The following is a 22,549-nucleotide window of genomic DNA, read 5'->3' as shown; positions in this document are numbered from 1 at the left end:
ATACCCATTCAAACACCAATAAATAAATACATGAAAATCAGACATCAGGTGAATTTCAAGCATCGACTGTTAAGCAGCCTATGGACTCCCGCGTGCGCCGGGCGCCACTGCCCAGAGCAGCGCAGCTACCCCGCTCGCTCCCATCCGAACAGCCACCCGCCGGGGTCCTCACTCAGAGCAAGACGCAGCCCCCGGCGCGGCGCGGCGCTCGGCGGGGTGTTTACACCCTCCCCAGAGGGCGGCACTGGCAGCAGGGTGCGCGCCAGGAGAGGCGGCATCTCAGGGCCACCCCCGACGCGCCACCCCCAGGCTCCTCGCCGTCCCGCGGGCTGGTGCGAGAGCCTCCGCCCCGCTCCACGTCGCCTCCGCATCGACCCTCCTCCCCCAGTCCGCCCCATGACCCGGCCCCGCATCTCCCCGCGCTCTCCCCGCCGCAGAGCCGCGGCCACCCGGGCCCCGCAGCCGCACCCTTCGCCTCTGCTCGTTCCCGGGGCACCCTTCCCCCCCCCCCGGGGGGTCCCGCAGCGACGGACCCGGCTCCGCGCGGGTAGGGGGAGGGGTGGCAGGCAGAGGAGCCTCCATCTCCTACCTAGGTGCCCGGCTGCCCCCGCAGGGGTCCGGGCGGGCATGGCCGGCGCTGGGCGAGGGGTCCCTGGCGGGCACGACCTGACCTCCGTAGGCAATGCTGCAGACTCCCGGCAACGCAGGGCTGGCACCATAGAGAGGAGAAGACTTGACGGCCCAGAATCATAGAGCGGGGACGCTAGAGAGACTGGGACCGTGTACCGCCTCCTGCTAGCGGAAGCGGAAGTGACGTACCCCTGGCGCTTGCGCCCTGCCCTGTGTTTACTGGCCTGGAAGGTCACCCACGTGGGGGTGCGGCTCAGACTCGGTGCGCGGAGATGCTGGGCGCGTTGCCGTCTCCGGGGCTGGCGGCTCTGGGGGTCGCGGCCGCCGCGCTCAGGCCCTTGCTGTGTGGCCTCCCCGGCTGCCGAGCTCCCCGGCGCGGCCTGGGCCAGGAGCCGCGGCAGCACCCGGACTCCCGGCTCCAGCTGCGGCTCCCGGAGGCGGCCGAGGCGGCGCGGCTGGTCCTGGAGAGGGCGCGGCCCTCCCCGCCGCTGCGCAGGTTCATCGCCTGCCCCGACCTGGCCCGCGCCGTGCACGCGAGCCTGGAGTGTGGCCCGGCCCGTGGCCCCGAGCCCGTCATCCTGGAGTGCGAGCCGGGTAAGCGCCCGGCCGGGCCCTGCGGCCCGGCAGCGCCGGACACGGATCCGCTGCGCCGGGGCAGACCTCGCCCTCTTGCGCCGCGGCTGGTGCCGATGGGACCCTACTGTCCCAGCGGGAGGGGCGGCTGGGGTCGCTGAGGAGGGGGCTGGGAAACGCAGCTTGTCTAAGTGCTGCTTAAAAACCTGTCAGCGTCTGCGGCAGGCAGGCTGGGTTTGAACCTTTAAAACGTGTCGGCTGGGCCTCGTCAGCTCTGGAGGAGCCACCTCGAGACAGGGCCCCAGCCTGGCAGGGAAAGCCAAGGGGTTAGTCTGGGAACGGGGAAAGTGCGCTCCAGCTCTTTTATTGTTAGGGCCCTGACCGCATCTGATGCTGGGTAGGAGCCCTTGTATTAAGGGGACAGTTGGATTTGGTGGCTCATGGTCATGGGGGATTAGATGAAGGGAAATCTTGTAAATGTTCACACGTAAATACGAACTTAATATTTTTGGAAGGACCTAATCAAAACGACATAAAACATAATGCTGGGAATAAAGAGTGAAGTGTTGGGTCTTGTCCAGTGTCTTCAGAATTGGTCTAATATTCTGGGGCTAGGTTGGCAGTCTGGACAGCCTGAAAATTCAGTGCATAAACTTAAATCTTACTGCATGTCTCTGCAAAATTGGCTTTAAGCTCTGGTACTTGAAGAGGGATAGTGAGTATAAAGAAATTATCAGACTTCATTAGTAGTAGTTTTAATGCTAGAAAGCTCAGTTTCAGTAATACAACAATATCTTGCATTGTTGCCGGAAGGTTATGACTCTCAGCTTCAAGCTCTACACCATGATATGGGCTCATATTAAGTGCTGACACTGCAGTGCAATAGTGGGGTGCTGTGTCCTAATGGTTGTTCTTTGCATATGATGTTAAAATCAGGTCCTGCCTGCTCTGTCTATCTGGAGCCCTTATGGAAATAAGTTAGTGCCTGATGCTGCCCCACTGATGTGAAAGGGAGCTTTACCATTGGCTTTGCTGGCATTACCTTTCCCTGTTCTGCACATTTTCTAAATATTTCAAACCAAACTCAGAACCGAGTATCTAAAGTGTAGGGCTGATGGCATTACCACATGGAGGAAAGCGTTGAAAGGTTAGGGATTGCTGTTGCCTCGTTAGTTATTTTCCCTCACCAGTCCATTTAATAAAAGAAAAAGTAATTTTGAATATGCATAAACAGTTAAATGCAATTAATTTTGATTCAGTTATTATTTTGGTATTGTATATTATGTTGCCTGTAAGCCAGGGATTGGCACCCTGGCGAGCCATGTGCCAAAGGTTAAGCCCCCTGGTGGGCCGGACCGGTTTGCTTACCTGCCGCGTCCGCAGGTTTGGCCAATTGCGGCTCCCACTGGCCGTGGTTCGCTGCTCCAGGCCTATGCTACATTTCATCATAGAAACGTTTTTGACTGAACTACATACACACCTTTTATTTCAAAAACTTTGTCTTATCACAAGTCCAGCAAATATGGTCTTAGGCCTGGTCTACACTAGGCGTTTATGTCGAATTTAGCGCCGTTACATCGAATTAACCCTGCACCCGTCCACACCACGAGGCTATTTAGTTCGATATAGAGGTCTCTTAAATTCGACTTCTGTACTCCTCCCCAACGAGGGGAGTAGCGCTAAATTCGACATGGCCATATCGAAATAGGCTTGGTGTGGATGGAAATCAACGCTAATAGCTCCGGGAGCTATCCCACAGTGCACCACTCTGTTGACGCTCTGGACAGCAGTCCGAGCTCGGATGCTCTGACCAGCCACACAGGAAAAGCCCCGGGAAAATTTGAATTCCTTTTCCTGTCTGGGCAGTTTGAATCTCATTTCCTGTTTGGACATCGTGGCGAGCTCAGCAGCACTGGCAACAATGCAGAGCTCTCCAGCAGAGATGGCCGTGCAATCTCAGAATAGAAAGAGGGCCCCAGCATGGACTGATCGGGAAGTCTTGGATCTGATCGCTGTGTGGGGCGATGAGTCCGTGCTTTCCGAGCTGCGCTCCAAAAGACGGAACGCAAAGATCTATGAGAAGATCTCTAAAGCCATGGCAGAGAGAGGATACAGCTGGGATGCAACGCAGTGCCGCGTGAAAATCAAGGAGCTGAGACAAGGCTACCAGAAGACCAAAGAGGCAAACAGATGATCCGGATCCCAGCCCCACACATCCCGTTTCTACGAGGCACTGCATTCCGTCCTAGGTGCGGCCGCCACCACTACCCCACCACTGACCGTGGACTCTGAGGATGGGATATTGTCCACGGCCGGTTCCTCGGACATGTTAGCGGACGGGGAAGATGAGGAAGGAGATGAGGAGGACGAGGCAGTCGACAGCGCTTACCAAGCTGATTTCCCCGACAGCCAGGATCTCTTCATCACCCTTACAGAGATCCCCTACCAACCGTCCCCAACATTTAACCCGGACACAGATTCAGGGGAAGGATCAAACAGTAAGTGTTTTAAACATCTAAACATTTATTTTTAACAGAACTGGAATATTAACAATAAGAACAATGTGTTTTTCATGATTTGTTTGCCCTAGGCGCTTAACTATTCAGTCCCAACTATTTTAAAAAAATCTAACAATGTCCGGTTTTGCATGATTCTGCTGCCCAAGCCGCTCCACTCTTTAGTCCCTGCCAGTGCAGCTATATTAAAATGCGGTCTATATGTCCGGGGATAGAGCTGAAATCCTCCAGGGACATCTCGAGGAAGCTCTCCTGGAGGTAATTGGAAAGCCTGTTCATCAGGTTCCTGGGGAGAGCGGCTTTATTGGGTCCTCCGAAGTAGGAGACGTTTCCGCGCCAGGAGATCCTCAAGTACTCCGGGATCATAGCCTTGCACAGCATGGCGGCATACGGCCCTGGTCTTTGCAGGCTTTCCCGAAGCATTCGCTCTTTATCGCTGTCTGAGATCCTCATGATTGTGATGTCGCTCATGATGACCTGCTTTGAATTAGGTAGGGGACTGTTAGTATTGGGACTGCTTGCCCGTTCCTTTACAGAACTGTAACCGCCGGTTTACAGCCACGCGGTGGAGGCGGGAGAGGGGCAGCATACAGGGATCTTTCCCTGGGACAGCCGCGAGGGGGTGGGACAGGGCCAGAGTTCATGCTTGGCCGATTGCTGGCAGCAGAGACTGGCATTGCTTTCAATGTGAAAGGAGGCCAGTGCTACTATTAAAGTTTTAAGCAGCCACAAGTCTACGGCTTACCATGTCTGCCTGCTACAGAAATTCCGGTGTCCTGGCCCGCTTCCCAGATCGGCAGTGCAAGACCCCAGGCACTGAAGGCGAGGTCCGAAAATTCGACCTTCTCCTGAGTGCGCATGTGATAGGTGCAGTGCATGGTCTTGTTCACAGAGAAAGACTATGTTCTTTGTTCACAACTACATTTATCTTTCGGAGGAATTCACTACCTTTTTCTCATTCCCACAGCCACATCTGCGACTGTCTCCCAACCCAGCCTGGCATCACACTCCCAGAGGCTAGCGCACATTAGGCGGAGGAAGAAGAAGACGCGAGAGGACATGTTCTCAGAACTAATGGGCTGCTCCCGAGCCCAGGCAGCACAGCAGAACCAGTGGAGGGAGAATTTGTCCCAAATGCACCGGACACACATGGAACGTGAGGAGAGGTGGCGGCAGGAAGACCAGCAGGCGACTCAAACACTGCTTGGACTTATGAGGGAGCAAACGGACACGCTCCGGCGCCTTGTTGATGTTCTGCAGGAACGGAGGCAGGAGGACAGAGCCCCGCTGCAGTCTATCAGTAACCGCCCTCCCCCGCCACCAAGTCCCATACCCCCCTCGCCCAAAGTCCAAAGAAGGAGGGGCGGCAGAGTCCGTGAAAACTCTCACTCCACCCCTGCAGACTGCTCAAGCACCAGAAGGCTGTCATTCCCCAAAATTTGAAAAGTCCTTTCCTTCCCGCCTCACCCAAGCCCCCGTCCAAGTTTCACCCCCCAGTTTCATGTGTGGTTGTTAATAAAAAATACGTTTCTGTTCATTACTGTTTCCATCATGTTCTTTTGGAGGAGAGTCTGTCTGAAGGGGGGGAAGGGGCTTGGTAACTGGACAGGACAGTCACCTTTAGCAGGGTACAGAGGCGGGGGCAGGTCCAGCAGCAGGGCACATACATAGTGCAGTGACTAGTTACCCTGGTCAGTCTGGGAGGTGGTTTTCATGTTATGTGGGGGGGGGGGGTTGCTCTGTGACTTTGTGGCGGGGGAGGGCAGTTACAGATCTTATGCAGCGGTCCTTTTCCTGGATCACAGAGCCACGCAGCAGGGGATCTGTAACCCTCCTCCCCCTGCCATAAAGTCACATAGCCCCCACATACACGCAGTCCCGCTCAGGAGGGCTGTCAGGCTCCGTTGAAACAACCAGTCCACCACTGCGAATCCTGTCATTCCTGGAGTTTAGAAGCATCATTTTCATCAGTACACTACACCCGCTCCCCACCACAGTCTGCGTCCCAGGTTTAAAACATTCCCGCGAAAACAGTAATAAAGACAACGGTGTTCATTAACAAAATAAAACTGATTTTATTTTTTTGGAAGGGGGTATGTAACTGGAGAGGATAGTCAACATTAACTGGGTAAAGAAACGGGGGCAGGTTCAGCTTCTCTGTACACAAACTGAAAAGTCACTGGTAACCGTGCTCACTCTGGAACCTAGCTTTCAAAGCCTCCCGGATGCACAGCGCGTCCCGCTGGGCTCTTCTAATCGCCCGGCTGTCTGGCTGGGCGTAATCAGAAGCCAGGCTATTTGCCTCAACCTCCCACCCCGCCATAAAGGTCTCCCCCTTGCTCTCTCAGAGATTGTGGAGCACACAGCAAGCTGCTATAACAATGGGGATATTGGTTTCGCTGAGATCACAGCGAGTCAGTAAGCTTCTCCATCTCCCCTTGAGACGGCCAAAAGCACACTCCACCACCATTCTGCACTTGCTCAGCCGGTAGTTGAACAGTTCTTTTTCAGTGTCCAGGGCGCCAGTATAGGGCTTCATGAGCCAGGGCATTAGCGGGTAGGCTGGGTCCCCGAAGATCACTGTAGGCATCTCCACATCCCCAAGAGTTATTTTGTGGTCCGGGAAGTAAATACCTTCCTGCAGCCGTCTAAACAGACCAGAGTTCCTGAACACGCGAGCGTCATGAACCTTGCCCGGCCATCCAACGTTGATGTTGGTAAAACGTCCCCTGTGGTCCACCAGTGCTTGCAGCACCATTGAAAAGTAGCCCTTTCGGTTGATGTACTGGCTGGCCTGGTGGTCCGGTCCCAGGATAGGGATGTGAGTTCCATCTATAGACCCACCGCAGTTTGGGAATCCCATCGCGGCGAAGCCATCTATGATGACCTCCACGTTTCCCAGGGTCACTACCTTTGAGAGCAGTACCTTAACGATTGCGTTGGCTACTTGCATCACAACAACCCCCACGGTAGATTTGCCCACGCCAAAGTGGTTCGCGACTGACCGGTAGCTGTCTGGCGTTGCAAGCTTCCAGAGGGCTATGGCCACTCGCTTCTGGACAGTCAGGGCTGCTCGCATCCGGGTGTCATTGCGCTTCAGGGCAGGGGACAGCAACTCACAAAGTTCAAGGAAAGTCCCCTTCCGCATGCAAAAGTTTCTCAGCCACTGGGATTCATCCCAGACCTGCAGCACTATGCGGTCCCACCAGTCCGTGCTTGTTTCCCGTGCCCAGAATCGCCGTTCCACAACATCCACATGACCCATTGTCACCGTGATGTCCTCGGCGCTGGGTCCCGTGCTTTCTGACAGGCCTGTGCTACTCTCAGACTTCAGGCCCTCACCGCGGTGCCATAGCCTCCTCGCCTGGTTTATCTGCATCTGCCTCTGGTAAAGGTGGATGATAAGCTGCGAGGCGTTGACAACGGCCACAACTGCAGCGATGGTCGCAGCGGGATCCATGCTTGCAGTGCTGTGGCGTCCGCGCTGTCACTGACCAGAAAAGTGCGCGAACTGATTTCCCGCCGGCACTTTCAGGGAGGGAGGGAGGGCGGTAGTGACAGACGGATGACGACAATTACCCAAAAGCACCCTCGACACATTTTTTTTACCCAGAAGGCATTGGCGGCTCGACCCAGAATTCCAATGGGCAGCGGGGACTGCGGGAACTGTGGGATAGCTGCCCACAGTGCACCGCTTCCAATGTCGACGCTTTCCCCGTTAGTGTGGACTCACAAAGTCGAATTACTGTCCTTAGTGTGGACACACACGTTCGACTTTGCAATATCGATTCCACATATTCGATTTAAGTGAAATCGAACTACCCTCGTAGTGTAGACATACCCTTAGTGTATCCACACTGCCTTTTTCGTCACATTACAACCACACAGTTCTCGGTTGCTGCTCAGCTGCTAAACCGTAGTAATGCAGATCATGACTGAAGGTCCATTTAGACTGTCAGAGCTTGAAGAAAAAATTGTAGAACAACTGTAGAGATCTCGAGAAATTTGGGAGATCGTGTCTGACTACTGTCTAAAGGTCTTATGCTGCAAAAAATTGCACACATGCTTAACTTTACTCACATGTTTCAGACTTAGGGCATAATTCTTTATCTAACCTCCCCCAACCCCCCCCCCCCCAAATATTTAGGTAAACTTATTTTTCTCCTTCTTGAAAGGCGAGTGTGTCAGTTATGTCCTTTGGGAGTCGATTTTAAATGATAGAGCTAAACAATGATGATTTTTCCAGGTCCTGGAGTCTTGACCCGGACACTACTCAATGCAGGTGCCCGAGTGGTAGCTCTGGAGAGTGACAGAGCTTTCCTTCCAGATTTACAGGTATGTTTTTTTGTAAGGGTATCCGAAATTTGCAATGAGATAGGAAAATGAGAAATTAAATTAAAATCACACATCTGTTTGAATTTTTTTACCTGTTACAAGTAACACCTAAGATAGATATAAGTTAAAGATGGTAGGAAAACATATTTTTCTTTTTTTAATTTGTTTACTTTGCACATTTGACAGCACTTTGCCTTGCACTGTTTCTCATATATAGCCAGTCAGTTTCTCCTGTTTGTGCAGGATATCAGGTTGAGGTCTCTCTAAACAGGGACGTACATAGATTTGTGGCTAATAGTCACCTAAATGATCTTGACTGTGTTTTTAAGCAAGATGTTTTCATGTGGCCTTCAGAAGCTTCTACAAATATTCTTAGCTACTTTCAGTGATTATTTTACCTGATTAAACTTTTGTCCTGGATCCTGCAGTTGACTCCAGGCATGTAGACTCTTGGGCCCATGATTTTAGTGGGGCTTTGCATGGACCTGGAGGTCTACAGATTTGGAGCTTTTTTGCTGTTTCGGAGAGACTGAGATTTGGGAGCCAAGATTCCTGCTTGTTTCCAGCTCAGCGATCGACTTGGCATGAGCATGAGCAACTTACTCAACTTCTTTGTGTATATTCATTTTTAGTTGTTGTTTTTCATCTAGGTGTTAAGAGACTTAATTTACAATTACAAATTGCTGTGGGCTCTTCAGATGAATATGGCTAATCAAATGTTTTTAAAAACTTACCAAAAGTGACACAAGTTTAATAGTGCATTCTAAAGTTCCAGTTGAGCAAATGCTAAATATGTAAAAAATACATCTGCCTTGCATCATAAAAGTAGCTGGCCTATATGCAGCATTTCAGTAGCTAGCTCTGTGAGCAATGTTTGTTATTTTTAACTAGTATTTACAGAATCTGTTTATTTTAAAGATAATTCATTGAGGTGTTTTGTTTTCGGATGGAAAAATACATAGGATGTGTCCAAATTGTTGGTAGTGAAAACTTAAATTTTAACTTCACCATTGCTTTCAGTCTCTGGAGAACAGCCTACATGGACAATTAGAAGTTGTTTATTGTGACGTCTTCAGATTGGACCCTTTGGGCTGTGGATCTATGAAACCACCTGCTATGTACTCTGAGAAACTTTTTGAAAATGTGGGCATCTTGGCAGTTCCTTGGACAGCAGGTAAATTGAAAATCAACCTAAAGTTGGGGGTATGTAATTGAGGCCTCAGAGGCAGTTTGGCAGGTGCTTGCTTAATTTTGTATAAAGCGGATTGGAGTAATCTATCTACCTTCTTTAATACAGAGATATGACTCATAGATACTACATGCCCAGTAGGTAATCCTCAATTTTACTTAAGTAGTCTGGCATTTTAGTAAGAGGTAAAACTGTGTATGGTGGGATATGTAGTTTCAATTGTTTGCACCTCTTTAATGAAGATTCAGACAGACACAAACTGCATTCCGTGGTGGGCCATACTGTAAGCCATACCTGAGCAACAACAAAATCTGTAAATACATTCAGGTTAAAATAATGTTTGCTCTCGTGTTTGTAACTTACACTTTAGTTTTGTTGAGGTTGTGCAGTACATATTTGAAAATTCAAAGATACCTTTGCTCATTTTCAAAACAGATGTTCCTGTAAAAATTATTGGATTCCTTCCCCCAAAAAAGGAAAGAAACACTCTTTGGAAGCTTATCTTTGTCATGTATGAACGCAGTTCCATATACAGATATGGAAGAATAGAACTGAACATGTTTGTTAGTGAAAAAGAGTACAAGGTATGTTTAAGTACAAGAGATTTCACTGATTAATAAAGAGAAGCTGATGCTTCATTGAAAACTCTAGAACATTCTGTTTAGAGGCATTTTGTCCATGTGTTGCTTTAAAAATGTTCTTCCTTTTAAGGATATTTTTCTAACAAAAGGGAGAGAGGCTGTCTCTCTGCTGCTTGCTCCTCCTGAAGGAAAGTTTGTCTGTAATAACACAGTTTGTTTTAAAGGAAATGAGTGTCACAAATTAGAGTGCTCTTCATGTGAGGGACAGTCAGTAGAAGTAGATATATTGAAGACATGCTAGTGCCTGATGGAAAACCAACACTTCTGTTGTATATTTTTTAATGCGATAACAGTAGTTCCCAGATGTTTTCATGCTGTGACTCCCTTTAGGATCACCTCTGTTGATGCAGCCCCCTCCCCTGGTGCTTAGTATTTAGATTGGCTTTGCACAAATGAACACTCTATCTTAACAGTCTACTTTGAAAACTATCGGGGAGTGGGGTTGACTACCAGAACAAAAGAAAGGGATGGGCAACTGGTGGCCCTGGGGCCACATCCAGCCTGGCATCATTTTATTTGGCCTGCCACCCTGCGTGCTGGAAGAGAGGGATCTAGTGAAGCCCCCTCTCGCCAAAGTCTTAGCAATTGCCCAAAGTTCTGTAAGTCACAGGGCGAGAACTGGGGAGCGTGGCCCAACGCCTTTTAAGCCAGTGGTTCTCAAACTTTTGTACTGGTGACCCCTTTCACATAGCAAGCCTCTGTGTGCAACCCCCCTTTTAAATTAAAAACACTTCTTTACGTATTTAACACAGTTATAAATGCTGGAGGAAAAGTGGGGTTTGGGGTGGAGGCTGACAGCTCGCGACCCCCCCCTGTAATAACCTCGTGACCACCTGAGGGGTCCCGACCCCCAGTTTGAGAACCCCTATTTTAAGCAGTGGTCCTGTACTAAATCAGTATGGCTGCTGCCAGAGTGGCCTGGAGCATTGCTCTGGCTGCATGGTCGCATTGCCGCTGAAATTTGACCAGCTGCCCCTCTGTACAAACAGAGGTGCGGCTCAGCAATATGGTGGTGCAACCCCTGGCACACAGGGAGTCTGTTCCTGTACGGCAGCGTGCAGGAGAGTCCACCAAAAATTCAACTACTGGTGGCACCAGCTCATGCGCTTTGGGGTACGAGAAAAGAGTCCCTGTTTGAGGGAGACTCAGTATCCTTGAAATGGGGGTGACACAAGCATGGGCTGGAACGTGTCCCTGGCAAGGTGGGGGAACACCAGAATTTGCCTTCCCTCCAAGAAATATCTGAATTGGCGCCACTGCTCATGCTCTTCCAGGGAGCATCTAAGTGAAAGTAATATATATTCTTTCAGTGTGGACCATGTTCCACTGGGAGACCTGCACCTGTGATTTTCATCTTTTTTTTTTTTTTTTATACAAACAAAATCCACTAAATCTTGATATTTATATTGGGTATTTCTGTAAATATTAGGATTTCTAGGTGTACCTATGTTTATCCCGTATGTTTCTAAATACTTAATTTGTATTCACTTGTACAATAAGAGGTTCAAATACCACTAAATTTGCAGTTCAGCAGTGATTTTCTTTAATGATAAAATAATTGGCAAAAAGGGCAGCCCATTTCTTTTAGTGTCACCACTATGGTGTTACTTCCTTACACTAATTTTACCACTCTCTTCCTGCAATTTCTGCAACCTCCTCCCCACAAAATGCCCCCCTCACCCTGATATGAGCTGAATGCCTGTCTTGGATAAATACTGTTGGAATCCACTTCCCTAGGTAGGGGCACATCTAGCTCCATTTTTTCAATTGATCATTGCGTCAAATCATTTTATATCTATACTTAAAAATGAAATCACTCCATAATAGATGCATGCACGTCTGTCTTTGCTCAGTTCAGGAATAACTGAAATGTTGGGTTTTTTTTTCCTTTCTGGAAGTTGTTTGACATGTAATATTGAATTGAATTGCCAGGCTTCTTATGAAGGTGCCTTAGAAAACCTTTTTGGCATTTATACAATCCACCATCTGGAGCTGTTTTAACAGATTGGCTGCGTGAACCTCTTTCTTGGGAATGGTACTAGCTTTAATGTAAAAATGAAATCTATGCAATAACAGTAACATATCCCAAATTTGGGTAATCCTTTGGTTCTTGTAGAGGTAGAGTGAATGAGTGAGTATTTTCTTGTTCTTTCATAAGACTTTTTTGCTCTCAGTAAAGAGGTTAATATAGACATTCTTACGCAGTTTAAGTAGGTAATTTTAAATATTAAAATATTGTACAAAATAAAGTGGTCTTATGGTGGAATCTGTGTTTCTAATGTGTTCATCTGGCAGGGAGGCCTAAAATAATGTGTGGTGCATATTGTGTGAGGTCTAAGCTTGAGCTTGGAGTGGAGCTTGTGAGTGGGGCTTGAAATTTTAGTCTTAACTTTGAATTTGCTGGCTCTTGAGAACTTAAGTCTAACCTTTCCAGTCACATTTATAAGGATTTTGGAGTGAATGGATACAGAAATAATCTAATTTTTCAACTTTGTTTTTCTGCCAGGTGTTGACTGCAAAACCTGGTGAACTAAGGAGTTATCAAGCATTAAGTGTGCTATGGCAAACTGCCTGTGAAATTCAGCTTCTCCACATGGTGAGTATTTTGTACTGTCTATGATCATTACTGAGCTAAATGCTTTTTATAGTAAACAATGAAATTTTCTAAAACACTACATATTTTTGGTTTTCTGTGTTGAAAATGTTTTTATAAGGGTATCATTATAGTTAATGATCTGTCAACATTTTCTTTAGAACTTTCTGTCTTCAGAATTTGTGACATAAAATGTACTTGTTCACTCTTACCCCAGAATTTTTTTTTTTTTTTTACTCAAGTGTGATTGAAATGTTAACAATTATTTTTTGGTTTAGGTCTAAAACTAGGGTTTTTAAATTTAGAACATCTCTTTTCTAAATTAGAAACAAGAAACTCAGCAGTGTTAAACTATGGACAGATTGCTTTAAAAAAAAAAAAAAAAACCCAACAAATGCAGCTTTAAAATGGGTTCTACTATTTAAAAAGTTCTACTAGGCTTATTTATTTAAAGTCCCCGGGACACTTTGAATTTCTGGACAGAAGCAATTTTGTGTTTCAGGCTTTTAGAGATTGGCTGAATGCTTTTTTCAGTATTTATTGAAAGGTTGAAGTTGCTATCAAGTGAATAGAAATAACGCTCCTACTTTGTGGGCTGATTGAAGTGTATTCCAACTCCTGCTGACTCAAACCCCTGACCCACACTGATTCTTCCTGTTCTGTTCCACTCTCCTCACCCCTAAAAGACTGGCACCAGCTAACCCATTTGCCTTTTATAGCAGCAAGTCTGTTTCCCACTTGTAGCCAAGGCATGGTACCGTAATTCATTTGACTCTGGCTTGTGCTTTGACTGAAGGATGGAGGGGTAGGAAAGGGGATTCGGGCACCAGGGAGGAGGGATGATCTTGTGGTTGGAGCTTTGCATTGGGACCTAGAAGATCTGGGTTCAGTTCCTGCCTCTGCTACAGATTGTGAACTTGTTCAAGGTCATTCAAATCTTTGTGCTTCACTTCCCGTCTGTAAAATGGAAATATTTCTGACCTACCTCACAGGGGCTGTGACCATACAGTCATAAATGTTTGGGAGATGCTCAGATACAATAGTGATAGGGGCCAGATAAGTACTTAGACAGAACCCATTGGCAGAGAGGTGCATCAGGCACTGTGCACAAGAGAGTGTAAGATGGGTGGGCATGAAGGACCCAATCCAGGATGAACAAGCAGTAGGCAGCTGTAGACAGAACTATAGCATATATGAATTGGCAGTTGCTTGACATACAAGGGATTCATGCTGAAATTAAGCCAATACAAACGTTCATGTATAATTTTGGCTGTAAAAGACCATATTTCAAAAGGTGGGAAGAACTTGGAAATCTGGAGCTATTTTCTGGAGAAATAATTCTTTTGTCCACAGTTTTGCAGCTTAAGGCCCAATTCAGGAAGGTTACTTAAATAGGTGCCTAACTTTAAGCACTCAAGTAGTTCCACTGAAGTAAATAGGGCTACTCACATTCTTAAGGTTAGGTACATGCTTAAGTAACTTCCTGAATCTGGGCCATTGTATTCTTTTAAAATACTTTAATTCATGTTTTTATTTTCAATATATTCAGCCCATTTTAGATCAAGTTTTAGAAACAAGTACGTTTTTGTGTAATATTTGGCAAAAGACTTAAAAAAAATTATGAAGCCATGACAAAATATTTTAAACTTTAACTTTTTTTTCCCTCCCAGGAACCTTGGTCTTCATTTTTGACTAATTCAAAAACCAGGGGACTTGCAATACCGAAGAGCATGGTAAGATCAACACTTATGGTCTGTTTCTTTAGAGATGCTGTGAAACAATTTAGGCTCAAATTTTAGATTTTTGGAGGTTTTAATTGCATTACAAATTTTGATAAGAAAATTCATAAATTCCCTTTATTTAATTGAAATGTTTTTTATTTAAATACTCCCTTTCATTATAGGAGTGGACTTGTGATTTATAAACAAAAGTCAAACTGAACCCAACTAGTATCTTTTTATTAACCAAGGTGACAGAAATGCAGAAGACAGAATAAATGGGAAAAGAAGAAAATGAGACTTTTTGAAGGGACAATTGGGTTAAGGATCATCTCTTTTAAAAATATATTTTGTTACCAGCTAGTAATAACGCTTTAGATGAGTAAAACAGAATTGGGGAAAAAAATCAAAATCCACTTTTGCTTCTAATGTTTTGTGTAATATTTGTACTTCACTCAGGTTGGATGATGAAAATAGACTGTTTAGTTGCAAATTCATGTTCTCATGCTAGCACAATGATGCAAAATTTGGGCTATAGATATAATAGTTTAAATTGCCAGGGACAATGTTTAAATTGAAGCAAAATCCTGAAGTTTAAAAAAAAAATGAAGGCATTTCTATCAATTTTTATAGAACTTAGTGGTATTAAAACTCAGCAGTATATTACATTACCCAATGATGTCTCTTTTTAATCTAAGATTTTAGCAATAAAACCCATAAAGGTCTCGGTTTTTGGTAATACTGAATGTTACTTTGAATTTTTTGATTATATCATATTTGACAGCTTTATAGACTCATCAAATGTCACCATAATTGTAGTATAGGTCATATGAGGTGACACTTTAAGTGATGGCTGCACACCAAATGGATTGCATAAGATACGTTAAGACCACTTCATAGAGTCAGGGGAATTAGAGATGGAAAAGATCTATTGGGTCATATATCTGTTTCTGCCAGTACAAAACTATCTTTATCTTTTAAGGATAAAAAGAAGTTCTTCATACACCTCTCAGATCGGAGGACAGTCTTAACAAATGTTACACCACAGTATTCCATATTTGTCCAAAAGACAGATAATTAATATGAGTTAGATTCAGATTTTTCAAGGCCAGAAAGGACCATTATGATTATTTAATGTAACATCTTGCATAACACAGGCCAAAATAACCTCATCTGAAAATTTCTTCATCAAGCCTATAACTTATGTTTGAGCTATAGCATATCTTTTAGAAAAATAGCCACTCTTGATTTAGAGACTCAAAGTGATGTAAAATCCACCATCAGTGGTTAATTACCTTCAGTGTTTGAAAAATGGTTAATTACCTTCACTGTTTAAAAAAAGAATTGCACATTATTTTTAGTCTGTATTTATCTAGCTTCAGCTGCCAACCCATTGGATCTCATTATGCCTTTTTCTGCTAACTAAAAGAGTGGTTTACTTTAAGAAGTCTTTCCCTGTGATTTAAAGAAATACAATCTTAACTATGACCTTTTTTCATTAACTTTTTGTTGTTGTTGCAGCTGCTGCCAAACGACCACTTATGTTTAGTACGAATGACCCCACGGAGGAATTTATTTACAGGTGGCATGACAACCACAAATTCATCTACCTTTATTCTTATGGTAAAACAGTGTCTTGCTAAACGCAAGTCTAAACTAATTGATAGACTTAAGTAAGTATATGGAAAAGTTATATTACAATTTTTCACCAGACAAATGACTGAAGGTTCAGGACAATTTAGTAGTGTTTTGTTCTTGAAGGATTATTCTTTACAGTCCAGATACAGTTTAGTAGTCCTTTAATTCCATACAAATACATACAGAATAAGTTTACAGTTGCTCAAAATACTATGTGATTGGAAATGAAGATTTTGGCAACAAATTAAAAATTACTCTGCCATTTGTGGGGCTGAGTAACTGCATATTGTAAATATTTATTTTTTAAATGCAGACATACTTGCCAGTATTTCTTTTTCTTGCATAAATGTATTCTCAAATGCATTTTGCAAACATGCATAAGAATATTAAGTTGCATGTCAAAATCAGCATTGCCAACCCACAGCTCTGTAGCTGGATATTTTTTAACACATGAAACTATATAATGGAACTAGTTTAGAAGAGAGGTAGCCGTGTTAGTCTGGATCTGTAAAAAGCAACAGAGAGTCCTGTGGCACCTTTAAGACTAACAGATGTATTGGAGCATAAGCTTTCATGGGTGAATGCCCACTTCGTCGGATGCATGCATGCTTATGCTCCAATACATCTGTTAGTCTTAAAGGTGCCACAGGACTCTCTGTTGCTAGTTTAGAAGAGGGGTTTGTGTGTTCGTTCTAAAAGAGATCAGGAGATAATGTAGTCTGGAAATTATTAAATTTTATAAATTGTGCTAGCTTCTTGCATGTTAAAAGATTTTCTTCTCTGTCAATTTATTAACAAGTTTCTTTACCTGGCTTTGTTTCTGTAAATGCTCTTTAAAATATTTGGGTTTCCCATTATATTTTTGGGTTTGTATATAAATCTGAATTTCAACAAGACAGTCTACATAATGCTGCATTAAAATACTTTAGAAAAGTAATTAGCTAAAAATATTGTACTGTGGTGTGCAGGCATGCACTAGTCCCTGAACCACAGGCTGGAGCCAACAGCTGGGGTAAAATTGAGGAGGTCCTGCCCTGCCCTAGGGCTGGGCTATATAAACAGGAAGAGGGAGCTCAGAGAGAGGGAAGTGGAAGCCATGCAGGCTGTGGTGGGTGGTGGGTTCTTTCCTCTCAGGTTCTAGGAGACTAGTCCAATTAGTGTGTGGGAACAGAAGCAGGATTCAGAAGTGAGGGCCTTATGAATTGATTGTTTGAATTGCTCCTGTCCTGAGCCTTATTAAAAGAGGATATGCTCTTCTGTTAATTTGTGCTGGCGTCTCTGTGCCCCTGGCTTTTAAAGTGAATCTGCTGCTGTCAAGCAGGTGAATGAAGGTGCGTAAGAATGTGTAAGGTGGGCACTCCCACAGTGCAACACTGGGCTGCAACGGGGCAGACAGGGACTGCCCCACCTTTTCATATGGATTAAAAACTGTATCCCTGATAATGATTAAAAAGAATAATCATTAGGGCTGTCAAGCGATTAAAAAAATTAATCGCAATTCTTCGCACTGTTAAACAATAATAGAATACCATTTATTTAAATATTTTGGAATGTTTTCTGCATTTTCAAATATATTGATTTCAATTACAATACAAAGTGTACAGTGCTCACTTTATATTCATTTTTTATTACAAATATTTGCACATGCTCCACACCTCGTCCCTCTCAGATTTTGGAAGGGACTTCAGATTCTTAACCTTGGGTCGAGTGCTGTAGCTATGTTTAGAAATCTCACTTTGTACCTTCTTTACGTATTGTCAAATCTGCAGCGAAAGTGTTCTTAAAATGAACAACATGTGCTGAGTCATCATCTGAGACTACTATAACATGAAATATATGGCAGATTGCGGGTAAAACACAGAGCAGGAGACATACAATTCTCCCCCAAGAAGTTCAATCACACATTATTTTTTTAATGAGCGTCATCAACATGGAAGTGTGTCCTCTGGAATGGTGGCCGAAGCATACGAATGTTTAGCATATCTGGCACGTAAATACCTCGCAATGCCATGAAAATGCCCGTTCTCACTTTCTGGTGATGTTATAAATAAGAAGAGGGCAGCATTATCTCCTGTAAATGTAAACAAACTTGTTTGTCTTAGCGATTGGCTGAACAAGAAGTAGGACTGAGTGGACTTGTAGGCTCTGAAGTTTTACATTGTTTTGTTTTTGAGTGCAGTTATGTAACAAAAATCTACATTTTTAAGTTGCACTTTCAGAACAGAGAGATTGTTCTACAGTACTTGAATGAAGTGAATTGAAAAATACTATTTCATTTATCATTTTTACAGTGCAAATATTTATGATAAATAATATACACTTTGATTTCAATTACAGCACAGAATACAATATATATGAAAATGTAGAAAAACATTCAAAATATTTAATAAATTTCAATTGGTATTCTATTGTTTAACACTGTGATTAAACTGTGATTAATTGTGATTAATTTTTTAAATCACGATTAATTTTTTTGAATTAATCGCGTGAGTTAACTGTGATTAATCGACAGCCCTAGTAATCATTAATGGTATAGTGTCCTAATGGGAAAATGTGTCAAGTTACATTATGCAGAGTGCAGTAGGGATGCCAATTCTAATAGCGTTTCTGTTAGTTAGTGGGAACCTAGCGTAAACTGAATCACAGAAGGCTAGCAAACCCAGAACAATCAAACTCACAGTGCAACGGCCCTGGAGGTTTTTCGCCTTCCTCCGCAGCATAGGGCAGGGGTCGCAGGCTGGAAGATTCTGTTGTGGGTGGGTCAGCTTTTGTGGCCTGCATCATGCGGGAGGTCAGACTAGATGACCATATTGGTCCCTTCTGACCTTAAAGTCTATGAGTCTATGAGAAGTTAGACTGTTGAGCTGCAACAAGCAAAATAACCACCAATTTTAGGCTGATCATACAGCAACAACTCTATTAGCGTTGCTCAACCTTATAACTCCTTTTTCAGGTGAAATTTGGTTCGTATGTTCTTGCTCAAGGAAAAAATAAAAATGGCTGTTTTTAAGCACAGGCAGACTAGGATAAGATGTTTCTCTAAACAAAATTTGGTAGTGTTTTTGTTGTTGTAACAGCTCTAAGCCCTCAGTAGGAGGTGATGGAAACTTGAAGTTTGGTAGGGACATAGTCCCTAGGTCATAGATATGCCTTTCAGTGCTTAGGTGAAAATTGGTTTTGATCTGAATAAGTTATGGCTTTTAAAAAGTAATTCACATGTGTACACTGTTTTTAAAAGAAATCTGCCAGCATTACATTGGCACGTCACATGCATGTGTGGTTTAACTGAGAGGAAACTTCCTTTGAATAGCTGCTCTCGCTATTCCATTTGATTTATGTATACATGCAGCATAAAGCTGAGTAGAAATTGAGTTTAATATGTACAAAATACCAAAATCAAAAGTAGGCTAAATAAAACACTGTTGAAAATAGATTACACAGTGCAGTGGGTCAGACTGGACGCCCTAAAGTGGTTTTCTACTATCTAATTTATAAATTAAGCTTTTAAATTATTTGTCAATTTTGCCTACCAATATTTTTTTAGCCCCTCACTGTAAGACATTCAGGCTTTCTTATCCACTATTACTCCATTTACTCCCTGTGGTGTGGTTATTAGTGTTCTCTTTCCATTCATGGGAAATGAATGCTCCCTCAGAAGAACCAGCCTCTGGTTAACTATTCCAATAAACAAACTGTTTTTTCTTTCATTTGTTGCCAGTGGTTTGTAGTCAATCTTCTGGTGGGTGGATAATCCCCCTGGCAATATGCTAATGAAGTTCTATAACTCATTCAGCAAGACTGGTATAAAAGACTATCATAGATTCCTTCCTTGTCGATTGTCACATTGACAGTGTGCTTACTTTCCACTAGTTGCTTATGCCAGAATCTGTAGCTGGCCTTGTGTCTCTTAATTTGCAGCTACTGTGTATTAATAAATGTACTTTTTCCTTGCCTTGAAAATAAATGCAGTCAAGATATCTGTAGGAACTGTTCAAGGCCTAAATTTGATAGCAGTGACATAATATGAGTGGGAGAGAGAGTGGGTACAGTAAAACAGATCACCTCATGTAGTGGGGGAAAAGGGAGGTGTAATTAAACCCTTCAGACTGTCTCACCCTCATAACAAAGATGCCTTTCATTGTCCCCAGACATTGGAATCTAAACCCATTCATGCCCTAGGTTCTGTATTATTTCAGTTGTACAATGAATGGAGGGAAAAACTTTCACCATCTGAAAAGTTTGTGATTAAACTCATGAATTTAATGAACAGAGGCCCCTATCGTCAGCATTCACAGAAAACAATTGGTGTCACAGGAGGGAATTCTTGACAGCCTGAAATTGAGTAAGAATTAATTGTGCCCAGTGTTGCATCTTACTGTTGTTTTTCTTTTTAACTGAAAGAAATGCTAAAACATGACTTTTTTTTGTAATGTCTTGTGTTTCAGCTCATGGAGTCCAGGCAGTGGGAGTAAACTGTTAAGGGACCTAGAAATACCGGAAAACATTATAACAGGCAATTTGTACCCAGAAGAGTACAGACGCCTTTTTGAAGCTATGGAACACTCTAAAGAATTTAGTCAAAGCTGGCTCTATGATGAAGTCTTGGAAAATAACAGGAACATAAATTTCTAAATCTAAACCTGCTGGTTTTGAAACAAATTATTTGTTTCAGTGACTATATTGTGATGCAAATAATAAGAAATGGGCTCAAAATCTTAGAATTCCATCAGTAAAGATTATGTTGTCCCCTGCACAAATCAGAAGATAAAAGTCGCATGAGATGCAACAGCCTGTCTACACAGGGAAAAAAACTGTTTAAACGATGTGTAGGCATGGCAGTTAACAGGTTGTTCTGTGTGCATAGGATTGAAGTCAAACGTTGCATCTTCTCCAGCAGCATAATGGCAACTGTTGTTGCTCTTGGAAATATGGCATAAAATGTACTGCGTTTTTTGCTACTCTACTGTATATTTGTTATATTTTAAATAGTATGAGACCAAATACTTGTGCATTTTGGATTTGGGTGTCAGAATACTTAATTATTATGATTAACTCTTTCACAGTGCCCCAAAATGTTTAGATCCTTTACAAATATAAGACCTATTTTCCTTCTCCCTGGCCTAAGGAATATAGTCTAAAATTGACATGATATAATAATAGTTACGAACAAAGGGGTGAGGAAAAATGGGAGAGTGGAAAACAACAGTAGAATAATATGGGTACTCAGGTTAGTTATATGTATTTCTTGTTTTAATGTATGCTCTGCATTATATATGTCTACTAGAGCTGGTGTGGTGGGGAGAGAGGAATATTCATAGTAATTTTTAAAAATTGAAATTTCAAAATTCAGAAGATGTTGATCACTCTTCTACATACCCTGCCACCCATCCACATGCATATAGTCTTTGCTATCTTATTTGCATCTAAAATTTTTCCACCAGACCTTTGAACATTGTATAAACCATGAAAATTGTCTCTTCCCCACAACCTATGCCCTTTATATAATATGTTAAAATGTGTGTGTATTATATGTATATAAGCACAACCCACTAAAATTTTATTCCTAGCCAGACTACTTGTTTACACTCTCCTCAGCCACTATTCTCCCTCATTAACTAACTCTTTCCTATTTCCCCTGTACATTTGATGTTGGGGCTGGTGGGGGGTGGGAGGTGTCAAGGAGTGTTCCTCTAAGTGTCCAGGTACAAGACAACAGCATATCTGTTAAGTATAGGCTTGGGTAGCTCAGATACTGGGAAGTTGTGCTGCTTCAGTGTCTGCTAATGGAGAAGTGTGTCTTGATTCTCAGGAGGGATGGTAGGAAGCACTGGTTGGGCCATTATCCCTGCCCTACTACTGCAGTCCCTGCTACTAGAGATAATCTGCAGACAATCTTTTGCAATACAAGACAGAAGGACTGTTTCATGTAATCTCTGTTCCATCCTACAGCATTAGCTATGTCCTGGAGTAATTCTTGCATATTGGGATTATCTTCCCATTCACACCTTTCCTGACTCTTAGATATTATAAGAATCTGTATTTACAAGATGATCACCATTGCTGAGTTAGCATATAACAGGAGCAATTTAATTTCTACTGTAGCAGTAATAGGTGATAACTGAATGTTCTTGCTGATACAGCCAGCCAGCAAAAGATAATATCGTAACTCCTCCTGTGCATTTTTTCTCGGGCATCAAATGCCTGGTTCTTGTTGCAGCAAGATATCTGCACTAAATCAAGATGCTAAAGAATAAAGGGGAGATTGTCATTATAAAGTGACTGATTTACCTGTGTTACTGATAACACTAAAATATGTGAGCAGTGAATTGGAAAAAATAATTTACTGTCACTCTTAATGCTATTTGTTTACAAAACAATAAGGCAGTGCACACACTCCAGGAGTCAGTACATGGTATAGTGGTTGGAGCAGGGGATTGGAAATTAGGAGATTTGAGTTCTGTTCCTGGTTCTGCTATTAACTCTGACCTTGGGCACGTCTTTGTCCCCTTATGTAAAATGGGGAGAATGATGCCTGCCTTTGTAAAGTGAGATCCCAAAAGGTGCAATAAGTGTAAAATACTGGCTTTATAGCAGTCAACTTGGACTCAAAACTAAAGTGTCTATAGCTTCACTTCTTTAATCTCATGTACTAGCCCATTGTTGCAATGATCTGTTTGCAACTCACATGAGGTCACAGTGCCACTCAGGGCTGGTCT

General features: G+C 43.5%; 1 protein-coding gene across 1 annotated transcript; it reads left to right on the top strand.

The window, feature by feature from the left end:
- Positions 1-902: 902 nt before the first annotated feature.
- On the top strand, positions 903-21,396 carry TFB2M (transcription factor B2, mitochondrial). The gene is made up of 8 exons (XM_065401588.1): positions 903-1,224; positions 7,966-8,054; positions 9,075-9,228; positions 9,679-9,827; positions 12,391-12,480; positions 14,148-14,210; positions 15,717-15,868; positions 20,279-21,396. The coding sequence occupies exons 1-8, from the start codon at positions 903-905 to the stop codon at positions 20,463-20,465; spliced, it is 1,206 nt and encodes a 401-aa protein (XP_065257660.1). The 3' UTR covers positions 20,466-21,396.
- Positions 21,397-22,549: the final 1,153 nt, after the last annotated feature.

Source organism: Emys orbicularis, chromosome 3, assembly GCF_028017835.1.
Source record: "Emys orbicularis isolate rEmyOrb1 chromosome 3, rEmyOrb1.hap1, whole genome shotgun sequence".
NCBI classification, from domain to species: domain Eukaryota; kingdom Metazoa; phylum Chordata; order Testudines; family Emydidae; genus Emys; species Emys orbicularis.
This window is presented reverse-complemented; position numbering and strand designations above follow the sequence as displayed.